Source organism: Otolemur garnettii, unplaced genomic scaffold (genome assembly GCF_000181295.1).
Source record: "Otolemur garnettii isolate 467f Iridium unplaced genomic scaffold, OtoGar3 scaffold00082, whole genome shotgun sequence".
NCBI classification, from domain to species: Eukaryota; Metazoa; Chordata; class Mammalia; order Primates; family Galagidae; genus Otolemur; species Otolemur garnettii.
Window position 1 is genome coordinate 4,730,246 of NW_003852477.1, and position 18,573 is coordinate 4,748,818.

At 35.2% G+C, this 18,573-nt stretch overlaps 1 protein-coding gene across 6 annotated transcripts in view; it reads left to right on the top strand.

The window, feature by feature from the left end:
- The window catches only part of SNRK (SNF related kinase), a 57,492-nt gene that overhangs the window by 11,239 nt on the left and 27,680 nt on the right, over nt 1-18,573 (top strand). For 4 of the 6 annotated variants that reach the window (XM_023515898.1, XM_003794504.3, XM_023515901.1 and 1 more), the window contains 2 exons: nt 2,670-2,731; nt 5,812-6,506. The exons of 1 other annotated variant lie outside the window; for it this stretch is intronic. In XM_023515898.1, the coding sequence (XP_023371666.1) occupies nt 5,918-6,506 (589 nt within the window). In that variant the 5' untranslated portion in view covers nt 2,670-2,731; nt 5,812-5,917. Of the gene's footprint in view, nt 1-2,669; nt 2,732-3,336; nt 3,463-5,811; nt 6,507-18,573 lie in introns of all 6 variants that reach the window. One more of the 6 variants, XM_023515899.1, reaches the window with a different exon arrangement.

The following is an 18,573-nucleotide window of genomic DNA, read 5'->3' on the forward strand; positions in this document are numbered from 1 at the left end:
AGAGTCTTACTTTGTCACCCTAGACAAAGTGACTTTGTCACCTAGTAGAGTGCTGTGGAGTCACAGCTCATAGTAACCTTCAACTCTTGGGCTTTCTTGCCTTAGCCTCCCAAGTAGGTGGGACTATAAGTGCTGCCAAATGCCTGGCTATTTTTTTTAGAGATGGGGTCTTGCTGTTGCTCAGGCTGGTCTCAGACCTGTGAGCTCAGGCAGTCTACCTCCTTGACTTCCCAAGTGCTGGGATTACAGGTGCAAGCCACTGTGCCCTAATAAAGTAGAGGAAAAGTAATTATCAGGCTTCATTGTACAGTATCTTAATGTTGTAAGGAAGCATGCATTTAAAGGATATATACACTCAGACCTGATGGGAAGTCAGCCCAGATGAGATTACAAGTGATTTTTATTTTCTTTGTTATGTTTTTCTGCATTTTCTTAACTTTCCAAAGTGAACTTATATGAACTTTTCTAAATTGTTTTTTGAAGAGAAATATTTCAAAAGTAGTTAGAAATCTCTCTCTACCCCAACACCCTCCTCCCCCAGTATTATCCCATTTTGTTAAAAAAAAAATGGCTTTATATTATAAATAGAAAATAATTTGGAAAGTTGTGTACCAAAATGTTAACATGTTATAAAGGGTGGGATGATTATTTTTAAAATTCCCCTCTCTTTTTGCCATTTTAATGTGTTCTAATTGCATTTTTCTACCAAAAAAAGATTTTTCTTTCTTAATTGAAACGAAAGCTAAAACAAAGGGAGGTAATATGTCAGATGAAAAGAGTAAGACATAAAGGATATAAAGTCACCTACAGACTGGTCACACTTTGTCAAACATCATCAAGAAGGCATATATAAATTCTTGCATATCGACCATCAAAATGTTAATATAGTTGATTCTCAGGGCTAGGACTTTGGACACCTTTTTATTTTTATTTCCCACTCTGTGTTTTCCAGATTTTTCATAAAAAGTTATTTAATGGGAAAAAATATAAAGGAGTATTTAGTATTTTCTGAAAGGGTGAATTTGATGGAAAGTTATTTAATATTATTTTAAAAGCAAATAGATTTTGTGAGGTGTTTTATTGAAAAATCACCTGACTTTGATGTCTACCTACAGTGGTGATAAGACGATTCCTTTCTCTCATAATCTTATAGCACACATTTTTCATTTAGGATATTTTAGGAAATGGAATTTAGCAGGATTTTTATGAAAGCAAAAGAGATAATAATAATTCGATGAATTCATTCTTTTGAAGTAAGGTGAACAACTAAAAGAATTTCTGCTTGGGAAGTGGGAATGCCATCATTATAACAGTGATGGTGCTGCTGGTGGTGGTAGCTAATATTTACTGAAAACCTAAATCTGTACCAGGCACTTTTCTAAATACTGTACCTATATGTTAACTCATTTAATCCTCACCAAAACTTATTAGGTTATATTCATATAACTAACATTTTCTAGTGAGGAAACCGACCACGCGTAGAGATCAGGTAACTTGCTGAATTCCTGACTCGTGCTTAGTGAGCTGGTATTCAAATCCAGTCATTGCCCTTCAGAACCAGGCTCAATCACTGGACTGCAATGCTGCCTTTCCACAGAGACTGATTCTCTTGACACTTTGTGTTAAGGATATGGGAGGAGGAGTTCCCATATCTCACTTGGAGTTGAAGCCAGGCAGGTAGGCATCCCAAGGTACATCAGTCACCAGATGTGGACTTGTGCCCATGGCTTTGCCAGCCCTGTGTGCACCACAGAACTGTTGTTCCTTCTTCATTTCCTCATTCTTGACAGGAGACATGTCTTCGCATCCATAGGTCATTCACCTTTGCTATCTGTTTGCACTCCTTTTCTTTCAAGTGCTGGTGAGCTTAGGCTTAAGGATTACCTGGACACTACTCAGTTTTAGTGTATGGTGTAAATTGCATTGGATTAGAGGAATTGTTTAGACCTTTGAGTTATTAGTGTGATACTTTGTTGTCATGGAAAGGCTTATAAGTTTATCTTGTTACTGTTTCCTCATTGTGTCTTGAAGTTGGATATAAGTGGTGCACGTTCTCAGTTCATAGTGATAGTTTCTTTTTTTAAATTTTCAAATGGCAAGCCTCTGTCTGATATAAAGGTGTTTTTGTGTGTTCACTGAAGCTGGCATCATAACTGATTTCTGTTTACCTGCTGGTATGTTGCAAGAATTGACCTCTTTGGCTGTTGCAGAGGATGTTTCATGAGCTGGTGGAGGCTCCTGGAGGTGGGGTGGGCTTTGAAGCCAGGCTCAGGATTGGAGCCAGAGACTGCTGCTTTATTATGCAGGTTATGGTTCTCTGTACCTGCCCTGTAGGCTTATAGTGAGGATTTGGTAAAATGCAAGCTCAGGATCTGTTACCTGCAAGGCATTTTAAAAATGACAAATATATTGCTTGTTGTTGTTATTTTTTCCTCTCTAAGGGGACTAATCTTTGTGACCTGTCTACCTGGAAAAATCTTTATGTACCTGTTCACTCTGAAATTCCTGTTCATTAAAGGTTTATTAAAAGAGTTGTAATTCACAGAGAGAAGAAAGATAATAGGGGGACTGGCTTACTAAAGACACATTTTGCCATTTTTGTACATTTGTCATCAACCCTAGAGTATTTATATATATTTTGACTTTTATTTTTCTGTATTTTCTTTTAGGAGAAAGAAGCAAGTAACAAAACACAGCGATAACAAGGATTATTCGTTACGCAATTTGCAGGGTATGTCTTTGAGCTGATACAAATTCACCTTTACATAAGCCACATCTTAACATTTAGCATTGATGTTCAGAGTGATTTTTGGGAGCTGCAAGATCTTCAAAGATCAAAAAACCATTTAATCCTTATACTCCTGACTCTGACTCAAAGTGCACTTGGTAGTAGGATTAGACTATGGACTAGTATTTTAAAAGATGTTCACTAACAAGGATTTGTTCTCTCACAATCTTCAGTTAATTATAATGCTCTTTTCTTAGCATACAATTTTAACTGTGGTTTTATAGTCTCTGGAAAGGGGATGCTTATGCAAAAAGTAAATTCTTTGAGAGTGAGAGTGATTAATCATTTCCCTATAGGATATACTGTTATTGTGAAGAGATCCTGTTAGGTTCTTTCCCATGAGCTTGCTATAGATTAAAAATCATTTCACTGTTCCCTTTTTTTTGGCATAGGTCTGGGAAGGGATGCATAGGTATTAATAGTAATTATCTCTGTGTTTCTGAGACCCTAACGAGACTTTTTTCATTTATTATTTTTGTTATAAAACAGTTTAAATTTAAAACAATTCTGATGTGCTTAGAAAATCTGATTTATATGTCACTTCCCAGGAACATACCTAAACTGAAATGCTGGATGAAAATGACAAAGTTGTATGACTTGGGGGTAGCCTGAAGGAGTCGTTTTAAAACCTGAAGTTGCACTTGTAAGTTCCTGCAACAGAAACATAGACTCAGGTAGAATTTTAAGAATAATTACTGCCCTTATAAAATTAATTGAAGTTAAAGATTTAAAGATAATTGCCTCTCCTCTGGAGTTAGCCTATAATTTTTTATTTTTGAAAATTAAATATACCTGAGTGAAGTTTCTTTTGGGGAACTGCTGTCCAAATAAAGCAAGGCCTTTGTATTTGAAATTTCTTGCTAATCTTTGCATTAAAATTATTAATTCAGATGATGGGAATATAGAAGATGATACAGAGATATAACTCAGATGACACAGTAAAGAAAAAATTTGCTTTTTTCCCCTTAATAACTGCATTGTATTGATTTCTTGTTAAAAAAACATAAACATGATTGATAATTTAGTTTTGATTGTGAAATTAATTTGTAGAAACAGCGTAGCATAGTATTTTAAAAGTATAGACTTTGGTGTCAGTAGCCCTGAGGTTGAATCCCAGGTCTAGGCCCTATAGCCTAGGCCAGGTTACTTATATATATATATTTCTATATTTCTTTGCCTGAAAATGGATCTAATAATCTCTATGTCTGAGAGGAGTTGTGAGGATTGAACGAGTATGGTGTAAAGCATTAGGTATGTGACAGCATATAATATTCAGTGAATATTAGTGTTATTTTATTATAATAATTACTAAAACATAAAAAAACATATTAGTAAACAACACTGACTTTTTAAGCTTATCACGTATACATTTCTTGAGGTGGCCCCAGATACGGTTTGATCATTCTGAAGTGTATGAGAATGACTTTATACCTCTTTTATAGTTGGCATTTTAACTCTTAAGATACTACTATCCTAATGTAACATCAGTTAGAGTGGTCAAATGTTATAAAGAGTTTGGGCTTTGAAATATGAATTAGGTTTGTATCCGTGCCTTCAGCACTTAGTACGTCTCATGTACCTAGAGCAGAGTCTGTTTGCTTGGCTCTGAGACTAATGTTGACCTCTCTGGATGGTCAAGATCCAATGACACAGTCCAGTTTCGTTCATTTTATACAAATAACTGTAGTAGGCTTTCAATAAATGTTAGCTTTTTTTCTGTTCTTTTAAATAAAAATGAAATTTAAAGGAATTTAATGCTAGTGCTTTAAAAAAACTACCTTATTGTATGTAAAATTTAGTTTTTTCATCTAAGTGGATTAAGTAACACAGGTACTGCTCTATATAAAATAGAGCATTAGAAAGGCTTTAAGAAGGGCTAGATACAGACTAATAGGAAACAGTCTCGGGAGGTTGCTGTATTCTTTATTGGGCATTATTATTCAACTCCATTAAATTTTGGTCAGAAAAAATAAAAATGGGAGTTCAGCCTATGAGATTTAAAGTGGTATCTTAAGTTGTATAAATTTCATGCATTTGTTTTATAATTGAGTCAGAGTTGTTTATAAAACCTATTTCTCTATTTGGACCATACATTATAAAGATTGAGAATTTTAAATGCAGTATAAATTTGGTCTTTAAAACTGGTCTTTAAAACCTAAATGAACTGTAAGAATGCTTGCTTGTTTACTCTTGTAATATAAGCAGATCATGGTGGGTTATGATTGAGACTTGGAAAAACCATAATAAAAATAGGTATAACTTTTAAATACGAAGAGTACCATTAGTTAACACTAAGCATCTACTGTGGAAAAAAGTTGCATTTCAAAATTTGATAAAACAGTCTTGATAGCCTGCTATATGTAAGCACCGTTGTAGGTGTTGAGGGAAGGTAGAATAACAAAGTAGAACCTTAGAGGAGAAAGTGTCAGGATGGAGATTCTGTACTCAGATGCCTATCGAATGAGACCGTGTGGGATGGAAGTATCCCAAGGCACGTTGGAGATGCCTAGGAGAAGCAGCAGTTCTAGCTGGGAGAGTTAGAGAAGGCTTCATGAAATAGGTTTTTTTTTTTTTTTTTGCACTTAAAGAAAATATTGGTGGTCTTGGGGACAAGGAAAAAGTTGTTGGGTTTCTGTCCAAACATTTATTCTTTGTGTTTTTCCTTCTTGTCAACTCTTGCCTCGTTTTTAAGACACTAATTGAAATTACTTTGGGAAAGTGTTTGTTTTTTTAAAAAAAGCTCATTGAACTTGCCAGTTTTCTTTCTTCTGACATTGCAAAAGCTTGCTTCCAACAAACTAATTTTTTTTCAGTTTGTAAAATTTAATTTGGTATTTCAGTTGTCAACCTTTATAATGTAAACTCTAAAATAGAAATAAGTTCTTATAAATGACCCTGACTCACTTTATGTCTCAATTTATTTCCTTCAAAATTTTCTTAAAATGAAAACAAACAAAATGAAACCATTTTGAGTAAAAAAGGGGAAAGTAACAGAAAATTTTATTTCTCCTCTTATTTTATAGATATCCATGGCAACACTGAAAATGAATTTCTTATTTTCACCAGATATTCTTATATGAGAAGATCTATTTCAAATAGTCTAAAAATTTTTTCTTCGGTTGGACCAGCATGGCAGGATTCAAGCGAGGGTATGATGGAAAGATTGCTGGATTATATGATCTGGATAAAACCTTGGGTCGAGGTCATTTTGCAGTGGTTAAACTTGCCAGGCATGTCTTCACAGGTGAAAAGGTGGCAGTAAAAGTTATTGACAAGACAAAACTGGACACTCTAGCTACTGGTCACCTTTTCCAGGAAGTGAGATGCATGAAACTAGTACAGCATCCTAACATCGTGCGCCTTTATGAAGTTATTGACACCCAGACCAAACTGTATCTTATTCTAGAACTTGGGGATGGAGGAGATATGTTTGATTATATAATGAAACACGAGGAGGGGCTTAATGAAGACTTGGCCAAGAAGTATTTTGCTCAGATAGTTCACGCTATATCTTATTGCCATAAACTCCATGTGGTTCACAGAGACTTAAAGCCGGAGAATGTAGTCTTCTTTGAAAAACAAGGTCTTGTAAAGTTGACAGACTTTGGTTTCAGCAACAAATTTCAACCAGGGAAGAAGCTCACTACAAGCTGTGGATCTCTTGCATATTCTGCTCCAGAAATTCTGCTTGGTGATGAGTATGATGCACCCGCAGTAGGTAGGTAACTTTCTGTCCAGTATTGGCTCACTTGAATTATACCAGCTAGCATTTAGTTGGTCAAACTGTTTACATAAAAATGATTTATAAGAGGATTTTTATTAAATGTGTAGTAACATGAATGTGTAGTTTCATGTGTAGTTTCATGAATGCCATATATTCCTAAAGCTGGCAATCATTCTAAAGTATGTTTGTCACAACAAAGGAAATTTAAAGTAACCTGTCTTTTGCTCATTGTAATTTTTTTCTTAGCTTTTGAGTACTTTTCCTATCTTAGATTTTTCTGGCCCTAGCCATCTCCTTTCTGTGTATGTCTTATCATTTGAGACCCATATTGGAGAGATATTATGAATATTACAGTGTAACATAAAGAATTTGGATATTGGAATCATTTATTAACTGTGACACTGAATGAGTACTTAACCTCTCTTGTTTCATTTGAGAATGAAATTATGTATGAGTATAGCATTCCGATATTATTTACTTTTCATAGCAACCTGTGTGGTTCTATTGTCTATCTCATTCTTCATAACAGGAAACTGACAGAGACGTATAATCTGGTAGATTCTGGAATAGTGGTAGACCTTGGCATTCCCAACTACCTTTTCCTTTTCAGAAGTTACTTACATGTGGTAGAAGTGTTCACTGCTTTTTAGCTTATGTTGACTTTGTCCACTTAGGGATTGTATCTACTTCAAAGGTCACGTAGCTGAAGGTGTAGTCATCTTTTTAATTTGTTAGTTTAATCTTGGAAAAATATGTCTTAGTGTTTACATGCATGTGATGTCAGACTTCACAGATGAGTCTTCTGCTTGCATTCTGATCATTTCCAATGCAGGTTAAAGAAGATTAACGCAAAGGAGGACTTAACCTTGATGAGTGCTGTACACTAAGACACTGATTTTCATGTTAGACTACTGGGTTCTGGCAAAGAAAGGGTTAATGAATGGTTTCTGTCTACCACAGAAAACCAGGCTTCATTGAAGTCTTTCATTAGAGTATTTGAGCCAGAGACTTTTGATTAGTGTAGCCACTCTAATCAGGAAATGAAGCCAGGAATTTACAGAAGAGGAAACCAAGGTCTGCATATGAAAAAAATCTTCAACTTCATTGGTACAAATTAAAACCACAATAAAACACTCTTTTATACTTTTCACATTAGGGAAAAACTAAAATCATACAACACTAAGTGTTGGTAGGACTATAGAATATCAGAAACTTTTGTACTATTTAGAATACGATTTGGCAATATCTAGTAAAGTTAGAGATCTACATATATTGTGACCCAGCAGTACTGCTCCTATGTATGTACCATCGAGAAGCTCTCACACATGTATGCCAGAGATTTTGAAGGAATGTTTTTAACAGCATTGTTGAGTATATATCAGGGGAATAAATTTTCCAGTATTAATATTGAATTCTATGCATTGGTGAAAATTAATGAAACATGTATGTCAACATGACTGGATTTCACAAGCATAATGCTTAAGGGAAAAAGGCAAATTGGCAGAGTACCTCTAATATTATAGTACTTACATAAAAATTTAAAACATACAAAGCAGTGTGATATTAATATATTGTTTAAGGGTACACACACATGAAGAGTGCTTGAGAGCAAGATAGGTTACTTTCTGAGGGGTAGGTGTACACATATCTGCAAGGTTTCAACTCTGTTGGTGATGTTTATTTTCAAGATTGGTAGGTATAAGGTATTCATTGTAATGTTCTGTTTTTCCTTCTTATATTTTACCTGTTGCATAATAAAACTTATAAAAAACTATAACAAAGGAAAATAAAATTGGGAGGGTACTCACCAATCTGATAAATGATGACCTTATAGTGTTGAAGGAGGACTGGGTAGAGTTCATAGGTAATTTTCATTTTAGTTGTTTGTTATTTCTTTCAGCTCACATGTAATTGTGTGATTGAAATACCAAATTGCTTAAAAGAAAACAACTGGACACTTACCTTTCTGTTAATGTGCTACTGTTTATTATGCCCAAATCAATCAGTGATTTTTCACAGATGTTTAGCAAAATGAGCGTGGACAAAAAAAATCTGTTATATTAAATTGTCAGGTGTTGTTAAATAAAACAACTTTGGTGTAGTTTTGTAAAAGTGTTACAGAGTATACTAGTCTTCAGCATTGAGACTTACTGGAAATTGTCTATTTTATTATTATTGAAAAATTAGATTTTGATTTTTTTATGACTACCCTTTTGGTTTTTTATGTCATTTTTTTCTTCATCTTTATTAATTCTTTTTAGGATCTTTGATTTTTCTTTTTGTTTTCTCTTTTGAATCAAAAGCTTAATTTCTTTATTGTCTTGATTTCTAACAGATGGCCTTAATGCTGTCTTTTGCCCTCTCCCGCAGTCTCTGATGGCATTCCAGGGAGTTCACTCTGCAGTCATTGTTCATTGCTAAGGTTTATCTTTGGTCTCTTGTTTAACCCAAAAGTTATTTAGAAATATGATTTAAAAAAAATTCAAAGTAGATTGATCCATTTTGCCTTTTAGCTGCCTGGTTTTTTACTTGTAATTTTAGTACATTAAAGTTAATAATGTAACCGGTGGCCCTATTGGTTTTTGCTTTGGGGAGTATTTTTAGATTTTCTTGGTGGCTTTATGCATTGTAATTTTTACCATGGTGACTGCTGTTTGTGTGATTAAAATATTTGAATATTTGGTGCAGGTAGAGTTTTTATATATAGTTAAGATAGTTTATTATTGCAGTTTATTCCTTTATAGCCTTTTGTTTTTATTGTGATATGTCATTTTCTTAGAAAATAGTGCTAGGCTCTTACTCTGATCTGTGAATTTTGTATTTTAATTAATTTTTGCTTTATACTATTTCCAGTTATTTAGGTATACATAAATTTATAACTTATTTTACATGGTGAGTTATAACTTTTATCAGTGTGAAACCATACTTATTTGATATTTATTGCCTTAAGTTCTACTTTGACATTGTTTACATATTTTAAACAGTACAGACAGCTCATTTATTGTTCTCCACTTTAATGTACTTGGCAGATTTTACATTTTATACAAATTGAAGGTTTGGACAATCATGTCAAACAAGTCTATCAGTGCCATTTTTTAACAGTGTATGTTCACTTCATGTCTCTTACGTTTTGGTAGTTCTGGCAATATTCAAAACTATTTTTTATTATTATGTCTGTTATGGTGATTGGTGATCTTTGATGTTACTATTATAATTGATTAGGGATGCCATGAGCCATGCCTGCATAAGATGGTGAACTTGATTGATAAATGCTGTATGTCTTTTAACAGACTCCCCATCTCTCCCCACCCCCCAACCCCCACCCCCAGGCCTCCCTATTCTCTGAGACATATTATTGGAATTAGGCCAACTAATAATCCTATGGTAGCCTTTAAGTTTTCAATGAAAGGAAGAGTTGTACATTCCTCACTTAAAATCAAGAGCTAGGAGTAACTAAACTTTGAGAAAGACCTGTTGACAGCTGAGATAGGCCAAAAGCTAGGCTTCTTGCATCATATAGTTAGCTGCTAAATTGTGAATGCAAAGGAAAAGTTCTTGGAAATGAACCTGGAAAATTAAGAGTGCCACTCCAGTGAACATATGAATGATAAGAAAGCAAAACCATAATGCAGGTATATAACATTCTCTTTGGGCAAAGCCTAATCCAGATCAAGGCCCTGATTCTTTTCCGGTTTATTAGATTGGGAGAGATGAGGAAGCTGCAGAAGAATGAAAAGACAAGGTAAAGCAGCAAGTGTTGATGTAGAAGCTGTAGCACATTGTCCAGAAATTCTAGCAAAGGTAACTAAGCAACAGATTTTTCAGTTTTTAGTTTTCAGACAAAACAGCCTTCTATTGGAAGAAGAGGCATTCTAAGACAGAGAGACGTCAACACCTGTCACAGGACAGGCTAACACTCTTGGACTTATGAATGTACCTGGTGACTGTAAGCTCATGCTTATTTATTATTCTGAAAATCCTAGGGCCTTTACGAATTATGCTAAGTCTACTTTGCCTGGATTCTGTAAATGGGAATGAAGTCTGGATGATAACGCATCTGTTTACAGCATGGCTAACTGAATATTTTAAGCCTATGGTTGAGACCTACTCAGAAGAAAAAGATTCCTTTCAAATTATCACTGCTGAGTGATCGTGCACCTGATCATCCAAGAGCTCTGGCGAATATGCACGAGGAAATGAATGTTGTTTTTGTGCCTGCTAACACAGCATCCATTCTGTGGCCCATAGATCAAGGAGTAATTTTGACTTTCAAATCTTAACTTAAGAAATAAATTTTGCAAGGCTGTATAGCTGCCTTAGATAGTGATACCTTTGACGGGCAATGAAAATCAAAAATCTTTTGGAAAAGATTCACCGTTCAGTGCTATTAAGAGCATACATGATTTATGAGAGGAAGTCAAGATACCAACATTAACAGGAGTTTGGGATAAGTTGATTCCAACCCTTATGAATAACTTTGAGGCATTTGAGACTTCAGCAATTGAAGTAATTGCAGATGTGGTAGAAGTAGCAAAAGATTTAGAATTAAAAGTAGAGCCTGAAGATGTGACTGAATTGCTACAGTCTCATGATTAAACTTGAATGAATAGAGAGTTGCTTTTGATAGATGAACAAAGCAAGTGGTTTCTTGAGATGGAATCTGTGAGCATTATGGAAATGACAGCAAAGGATTTATTTTTACTTTTATTTTTTTGAGTTAAGTCTCACTATGTTGCCCTTGGTAGAGTGCTCTGGCGTCACAGTTCACAGCAACCTCAAACTCTTGGGCTTAAGTGTTTCTCTTGCCTCAGCCTCCCAAGTAACTGGGAGTACAGGTGCCCACCACAGTGCCCGGGGTTGTTGTTGTCATAGTTGTTTAGCAGGCTGGGACTGAGTTCGAACCCACCAGTTCTGGTGCATGTGGTCAGCGCCCTAACCACTGAGGTATGGGCACCGAGCTGACAGCAAAGGATTTATATTTTATAAACTTGGTTGAAAGGGCAGCAGCAGGGTTGGAGACGATTAACTCCAGTTTTGAAAGAAAATTTACTGTGGGTAAAATGCTCTCAAACAGCATTGCATGTTGTAGAAAAACCTTTTATGAAAAGAAGAGTCAGTTGATGTAGCAAACTTCATTGTTGTTTGATTTTAAGAAATTGCCGCAGCCACCCCATCCCTCACCAATCACTGTTCTCATCAGTCAGCATCCATCAACATGGAGGCAAGACCTTCTGCCAGCAGCAAGATTATGAGCCCTTTAAGGCTCAGGTGATCATTAGCATTTTTAGTAATAAAACATTTTTAAATTATGGTATACACATTGGTTTTTAGATATAATGTTATTGCACACTTAATAGACTACATTAGTGTAAACATAACTTTTATATGCATGGGAAACCATAAAATTTGTGTAACTTCCTTTATTACAATATTCACTTTATCTAGTGATCTGGAACTGGACCTGCAATATCTCCAAGGTAGGCCTGTATGTATTAGATTTATTTCTAATCTGCGAAACGGTCTTTTAATAGGCGGATTTAATCTGTTCATATTTATTATTACGGAAATGTTTGGACTTGTTTTTGCTATCTTTCTGTGTTCTTCAATAGCCTCAATTATTTATTACCTCTCTCCATATTTTGTTAGATTATTCAAGTTTTCTCTATTCTCTCTCCCCCAGTGGTTTGCAAGATATGTAGTCTGTTTCTCTGTGTACTAGTGTCCACCTTTAATGCCCAGAGTTAATCCATATTCTTTTCCTACCCTACAAATAAGAACCAGGTTGTTTTTATTCTCTTCTGGTAATAAAATTTTAATTTGCTTGCACATTTTTTACATTAAATACTGTTCACTTAATTTTACAAATTTCTTGGCCTCTTTTCTCCTTCACTTGGATTATTTTTTTATTTATAACTTTAGACAGGATTTGTGAAAAATTTTTCAAGTCTTTGCCTAGAAATGTCCTCACATTTGAATGGTAATTTGGATGGTTTGGGTGTGGTGGCACATACCTGTAATTTACTCTTGCACTCGGAGAGACTTGAGGTCAGGAGTTTGTGACCAGCTTGAGTGAGAGTGAGACCTGTCTCTACTAAAAATAGAAAAAATGAGGTGGGTGTGGTGATGCTCTCGTGTCATCCCAGCTACTCAGAAGGCTGAGGCAGGAGGCTCACTTGAGCCCAGGAGGTTGAAGTTACAGCGAGCTATGATGATGCCACTGTGCTATAGCCAGAACAACGGACTGAGACTCCATTTAAAAAAAAAAATTGGATGGATATAGAAATACATATTTAAAATCATTTTCCTCCCAACTTTGAAAATACAGTTTTCACAGATACTTTTCCTGTCATCTTTTGCTTCTGATGTTGCCAGTATGACTAATTTTATTTTCTTTATAGGACTGCATTAGATTGATTCTGTGGAGCATTTTCTTTTCGTATTTTAATACTACTGAAAGTGCTCCATTAGGTGGGTTTTTTAGGGTGCTCCTTTTTCTATTTGTTGAACTTGGTTCCTTTCCCTCCTTGTAGTCATTTTTCCTAAGTTCTTAGGGATGTTTTTGTTCATCTCAGTTTCTGAGATTCCCAGATATCCTGTCTGTGAATGTAGTGAGCATTGTAATCTACCTCCAGTGCATATGGTTCAAGAGCAGGTTCCTGCAGCCAGCTGGGAAGTCCTGCTATCTGAATTCACTATTTGAGATCATGGAACACCATCCTCCGCTCTCTGTTCTTAATACTCAAAGTCCCTCCTTCTGTCTGAAACGTGTGCTTGGACGTGCTTGGTGCTGGTATAGAGTTATGAGGTAAGAGGAGTTAGTTCTCAGTCCCGCTAATGTAGTGATTGTGTTGGTGCCGTTTCCTTCTGTTTCCATCTGTGTCCTCAGAAAGGAAGCACCATGGAGCCGCCTTCTAGCTGGGTTTGGGGCCTCTGAATTCCTCTTTTAGTCTCATCCCACCTGCATTCTACCTTTCCTGTCATTTATGAAGATTGGGTAGAGAAAGGGTTGAGAGCTCAGTGAGCTTGATTTATTCTCCTGTGTGGGCTTTTGGGAATGTGTATTAAGTTGACTTCACAAAGTTAGAAAGGGAAAAAAATCCTGGAATCTCTCATTACAGTCTTTGAAATTTCTGTGTAGAGATTGCAGTACAAAGTAGAGAGCTCATTCTGCTCATTGTATCAGTTTAACCAAAGGAAGAGGAGGCAGAACCTTCAAGCTGTGTCTGCCTGGCTGAGGCACACTTCCTGCTTTGCTTGGAGAGCCCAGTCCCTGCTGGAGTGGATGGATGCCTTGCTGTTAGCTCTGTGGGACGGCCTGCTTGTAGTGAGGCTCCAAGTGAATTTCTAGGTAAGGTTTTTTTTCAAAGCAGCATTAGGAAAGAACTTACTCTTAAAAAAACTGTACCTTATAGAAGCTTTAAAGTGGGAAAAATATTTCTTTCTTTCTTTTTTTTTTTTTTTTATTTGCAGTTTTGGCCAGGGCTGGGCTTGAACCTGCCACCCCCAGTTTATGGGGCCAGGTGAGCCACAGGTGCCTCCTGGGAAAACTGTTTCTTAAATTACAGATTCACAACTTTCTAGTAGTTGTCAAACTCTAACATTGTTTATGACTTTTTTTCCTACTGCCATAAAATTTCAAAATTTATTTTGAAGTTAAAATGAATTAAGTTTGTTATTGAGAACTTTGTCATCTCACTTGAGATTTGGAGTCTTCCTAGGATGTTATAACTCTGTACCTGAAAACCCCTATATTAGGTGTTTCTTAATTTATAGACAAACTATTTTACAGATGAAATATTTAGTTTCTGCGTTAATTTCTTATTACCAGGTAGGCAGTAGATATCAGTGAAAGCTAAATTATTATAACTCCGTATTAATACATTGCAAAGGTTTAGATTAAGTATATGTAGCTGTTTTGAATATGAACAGAAAATCTACATGTATGCCACAATATTTCTCATATTTTCAGTTTAGCATTTAATGGCGATTAAATGTCATAGAATATGTACTTGTGCATATTACTATGCAAAAACCTAGAACTCCTTTCTTCATAAATCTGTATTTTGCCCTATATTAAAATATTACTCTTTGTCTGCTCTCAGCAAACTAGGTATAGAGAGGAACATACTCATCTGATGAACTTCTGTAGACGTCCTTCATGTCACATCATACTTAGATGGAATGCTTTCCTCCTAATTTCAGAAAGAAGGCAAGAGTGTATATAGACCACTTTTATTCAGTGTAGTACTGAGGAGCATGCAGACAGGAAAAGAAGAAATAAAACTGTACTTTCAGATAGCATGAATGTCTACATAGACTATCTCAAGGAGTCTACAGGAAGATTTCTAGAATTAATAAGTGAAATCAGCAAGAGCATAGGATATAAGATCAATCAATTACATTTTTTTTGTGCTAAGAGTGAACATGTAGAGACCGAAATTTAAAATACTGTTAATAGTCATGCCAAAGAAAATATGAAATACCTAGGTATGCAACTAACAAAACATATTTAACACAAAAAATAATGCTAATGAATGAAATCAAAGATCTGAATAAATGGAGAGACGTGTCGAATTTATGCGTTGGAAGACAACATGTTGTAACTGTCTTTTCTCCCCAAATTGACTTGCAGGTTTAACGCAATTCCTATCAAAACCCGGGGACGATTTTTGTAAACGTAGACAGCATTATTCTAAAATTTGTATGGAAAGGCAAAGGATTTAGAATAACTAAAACAATTTTGAAGAAGAATTACCAAGAGAGAAATCACTACTACACTAGAAATTAGTCTGGCAGTTTCTTATAAAACCAATTATGCATTTATAGACAGCTTTGCAGTTGCACTCCTGGGTGTTGGCCCCAGAAAGAGGAATACCTGTCTTATGTAAAAACCTGGGTGTGGATGTTCATAGTGGCTTTATTTGTAATGGCTGTGCATTGCACATCCCAGATGGCTTTCAATGGGTTAATGGTTATACTGTGCTATAACTATGGAATACTGTGCAACAATAAAAAGCAGCAAACTGTTGATACAACTTGGACCGATCTCTAGGAAATAACATCTCAGAATGTTATTTACTGTATAATTCCATTTATAAAACTCTTGATACATGTATAGCAAAATTATAAAGATGGAGAACAGATTGGTAGTTCCTAGGAATTAGAAATGATAGTGTCTTTACACAAGGACAATGAAGGAGCCTTGTGGTCATGGAACTTTTCTGTACCTGGTGGTAGTTACACAAACCTACACATGACAAGATTGCATAGAAACTCTACACACACTGGGCGTGTAAAATGATAAAATCTGAAATAAGCTCTGTGGACTGCACCAGTGTCAGTTTCCTCATTTTGATATTGTACTGTAATCCATGGGGGAACTTGGGTGAAAAATACACGGGACCTTCTCGTATATTGATTTTTTGGCAACTCTTGTAAATCTGTAATTATTTCAAAATGAAAAGCTTGCATTTATATATTCATTGCTTAGAAGGCGAGTATCTCAGTGTTGATGTTCCTGAAATATTATATAGTGTGTTTATATTAATAGTTTATTTTTAGCAGTAATACCTGATTTTGTTTGGTCTGGCAATGTTAGAGAAACACTGCATTTTTGCATTGTTCAAGTATGTGCTAACAAGTATCAGTCTTATACTGTCTTTTTAAAAATAAAAAGGATTTAAAAACCCATAATCAGCCAAAAATTATCTCCACCGTAGAGAAGCATTTAGCTTTCGCCATGTTAAACATGTGTACTTGTATTTATTTTAAAGTGGTGGTTCTTAACTTTTTCGGATTCCTAGTATCTTTAAAATTGGATTAAAGATACTGATTTATCTTAGAATTGTGTTCTTAACTATCTTTACTCCTTTCTTTGGCTTAACTTACTACAGGTAAAGAATGTTAAAAAGTCAATGTGAATTTAAAAATGGCCATCTCTGGTCTGTCTGAAATGAATTCCTTTTTCTTGTGAAAGGGAAATCAGTAAATCATAAATTAAGATATTCTTGACTATTATATGCTACTTATAATTTACATGATATGCCAGTTTTGGGAAATTTTGACATATTCAAGCCAAGAGTTGTGGTTAAACTAGAAGCTATATTTAATGTATTTAAAGCTGTCATTCTTTACTTTCTAGTTTGTGTGATAAAGTATCTCCCGAGTAGAATCTTTTTTATAAAATAGTCTTTTAGAGAATTTTCAGATGAATGACCACCCAAAGAGCTGTAATTGCAGCATTATATGTATAATGTTAAAATATTTAAATATTTTTCCTATGAAAATGTTAAAATTATTTTCTCTCTTAACGAATTTTAGAGGATCACTGCTTGTACAGGTAGTACAGCCTAAGCCCTAATATCTTGGTGTTAAAACTTTGAAATATTTTAAAAGGACATAAATGATGCTGGACACAGTGCTATGCGCTTATAGTTTTAGCTACTTGGGAGGCAGAGGCAGGAGCATTGTTTGAACCCAGGAGTTAGAGTCTGGCCTGGGCAGTAAAACAAGATCCTGTCTCTAACAACAAGGAGAAAAGACATAAAGGAATCAGAAATTTTCTCTTTGATTTATATAAACCTGCAATTATAATTCATATCATAAACCAGTAACTCCTTGTTTTTATTTCACATTTATTTCAGAGAAGCTGTTAATGTACTTTTATAGTCTTTCCCAAAATGAACCAAATATGGGTGTGTATAGTTTCATTTCCCATCTTAGAGTCATTGTTTATTAGAGACAGATGTCTTAGGGATGTTTTAGTGTTTTCAGAGTTGGACCGTCTCTTCCCAGAGTCAGAATCTGGTTAACTTTTATGTTCCTTATTCATTCTTTCTTCTTCTTTTTTTTTTTAATGTTCCTTATTCTTAAACTCTGCCATTTGGACATATGGGCCCTGATGGATTCTAGATGAGAAGACATTAGGCTTGTATCACGGGATTTTTAACCCGTGTGGAATTTAGAATTTTCTGTTTTAATGGGATGATTTGTGCATCGTCTTTAGGTAGGGAAAGTTCGGTCTGCTTTAAAATAGTGTCTCAATAAGTTTTATTAAAAATAAAACCTGCCTACATAAGTGTGCCCAGCATGACTGTGTTGCAGCGGGGGGCCTGGGCATAGTCACGGGTATAATATTGAATTGTTGAGAAATTAATAAGATGTATAGGAATAGTAGCACTCACTTTCTGCAACTCTGCTGCCAAATGAAATGTCATGTGCTCTGAAGGATACCCTATACAACTATAAAGTTATCACTTGTCCTATAAAACCAAAAGAAAAAAATGAAAATCTTTCCCTAAGCTTCCTGAAGTTTCACATACCTGTGAGAAACAAGTATTTCTGAAATCATAATTAGTGATCTAGCATAAACACTTTTTTCAGGATTAGTTTTGTATTCATGATACACAGGGTCCATAATACTTTATAATGTCAGTGTTCAAATTAAGTATTTGGGAGGCAGGTGGCAGAGATTCTGTCCCTCTAGTAAAATCTTTTGGGTTTTATAAATACGTTATTATTGAATTTAATACTTGTAATAAAGAGTCTTGAACATAAAATGTTTATAGTTGGTATAGTCTTTCCGTACCTCGTAGGTGGGTTTTTGAAGTTAACCCAGCCATTGATTTTAAACTGTGTGAGAAGCCTGAAAAATACAGAAATCAGGTATGTGTTTTTTATTGTTTTCCCTACTACATTTTTAGCTATGGTATTTATTCTCACTGTGTTCTAAGGATCAGGTTAAATGCAATATATGTGAAACTATTTTGAAAAGTATAATTTATCCAAATATAATACTGGTATGATAAGACCTAAAACCTTCAGTTTTACCTGGAGGAGATTTAAAAGTATGTGCTTTGCGGAGGCCCCATACCCAGTGATTCTGATTCAGATAGTCTTTATTAAGACCACATTCAGCTTACTTGCTAAACTTCTGTCCTTTAACTCTGCTTCTGGACGGGAGCCTTTGTGGAAAGCTGGCTCCCTTAAGACCACATTCAAAAGCTTCCATGGCATCCTAAGTAAGTTCTTTTAAGAATAAGTGCTAGAGGGCGGCACCTGC